We start from the raw sequence: 1,600 nt of genomic DNA on the forward strand, positions 1-1,600 counted from the left end.
TGGAGCTGCACACCAGCATTCATGCAAATGTATAAAGCAGCTCTGTTCACATATGAAATGCATATGAAACCTGTATAAAAACTTGAAAAACTTATAAAAACTCTAATTGTAATACAGGACTTTAAATTTGCTATGATAAAACCAATCCCTGCAGTTTCCCTTATGCCCTGTGTACCCCTGAGTTATTTTAAAGATGCCGTGTGAAACATTATTGTATGTGCAGTGTAGGACATTTCATAAGTTGCTTTTGAGTTTCCACCTTGTGGTGAAAACTGGATTTTTCAGACTTTTCATCAGATTGACAATATGCCACATCTGTGCCTGAGTGCACCATATGTTTTTAGTTTGTAAGGCAAAGCAACATTTGCGCCTGCAGTCTTTTAAAGCAGCTCTGCGAGAATGCCATCTTTCTCATTGTTTCATCTGCGCCCGCGGGATCTGGTTCACGGTAATGTGGTTTCTGAAAAGAGACATGAAGAGTCAAAGTCAGACACATACAACCACCGTCAAATTAATCTGTCACGTCATTTTGACCCGTGCATTTTCTTTGCTTTTTTTTTTCTTACTCAAAGAAATCCGATTCCTTCATTCTCCTGTAGTACTTGGCCAGCTTGATAGAAAAGATGATGCCGGGGATGAAGAACATTATGCACCATCCCAAACTGAACCAGAAGGCATTCTGAAGAGAGAACAGGCAGCTTAAGACCATGCAGGCTTCATACAAATACAAACAAAAACAGCAAATGAAAGTTTAGTTATGTTAAATTTATATTCCTCTTCAGGGTGTATTTTGCTAGGTGGAAGATGTGATCCTCACCAGAGATTCCACCATGTATGCACAGACAATGACATCAACAGAGTCTAAAGCTCCTGCCACCGGCCCACAGCGGCCCACCTGCTGCGTGATCTGAGGGAAGATTGCATACAGATTACTAACACTAGAAAAGGTAAGCTCCGGCACCTGTACAAGCACAGGGCATTTATTTCAACAAGTACAGGCAAAGATTGGGTTAGACTTTACCATGAGTTTGGCCCAGTCAGTGTAAGCAATGAAGTAATGCAGCTGACAGTCCAGAAATGTTTTGCTTTCCTAGGTGGGCACAAAAAAATGGGGTCAGTTCCTTGTGTTTTCTCCCTTCTTTACACTGACAGGTCATGAGGGATCAGTGGGTCCATCATACTGTGATGGAAATAGCCCTGAACGGGTTTTTTTCTTCAGAATTTGTCCTCAGTGGAGAAGGGCAGAATTTAAACTGACTGCGACAGGTAGTTTAGGGAAGACAGCTGATATTTACAGATAATAGATGATAATTATAACAGTGTCAGCCTTATCTCTTAAACTGAAGGCCAGTGTCGCTTATTTACTCAGGTAGGAAGCAAATGTGGTTTCTGCAGGGCTAGTTTGGGCTAATTTTTTTTAAACCTTCTTCTATGACACAGTGAAAGCAACCGTTTTTGTTTTTAAGGCTCCTAAGACAACTTTCACATGACAAAAGACGGCGCTTAGAAATAATCTTCAAGGCAACGAGTTGCTATGTCCACCCTAACCCATGTGGTTGTGGAACTAGTAAGAACATTGCTTCCACTACAAGCAGCACAT

At 41.2% G+C, this 1,600-nt stretch overlaps 1 protein-coding gene across 1 annotated transcript in view; it reads right to left on the reverse strand.

Moving 5' to 3' along the window:
- Positions 1–6: 6 nt before the first annotated feature.
- prom2 (prominin 2) overlaps positions 7–1,600 on the reverse strand; it is an 11,315-nt gene continuing 9,721 nt past the window's right edge. The window contains exons 21-24 of the mRNA XM_005743861.1: positions 1,022–1,090; positions 818–907; positions 567–679; positions 7–460 (exon numbers count right to left, since the gene is read on the reverse strand). Of these exons, the coding sequence (XP_005743918.1) occupies positions 412–460; positions 567–679; positions 818–907; positions 1,022–1,090 (321 nt within the window). The 3' untranslated portion in view covers positions 7–411. The remainder of the gene's footprint in view (positions 461–566; positions 680–817; positions 908–1,021; positions 1,091–1,600) is intronic.

This window comes from Pundamilia nyererei, unplaced genomic scaffold (genome assembly GCF_000239375.1).
Source record: "Pundamilia nyererei isolate P.nyererei 1_Seehausen unplaced genomic scaffold, PunNye1.0 scaffold00136, whole genome shotgun sequence".
Taxonomy (NCBI): Eukaryota; Metazoa; Chordata; class Actinopteri; order Cichliformes; family Cichlidae; genus Pundamilia; species Pundamilia nyererei.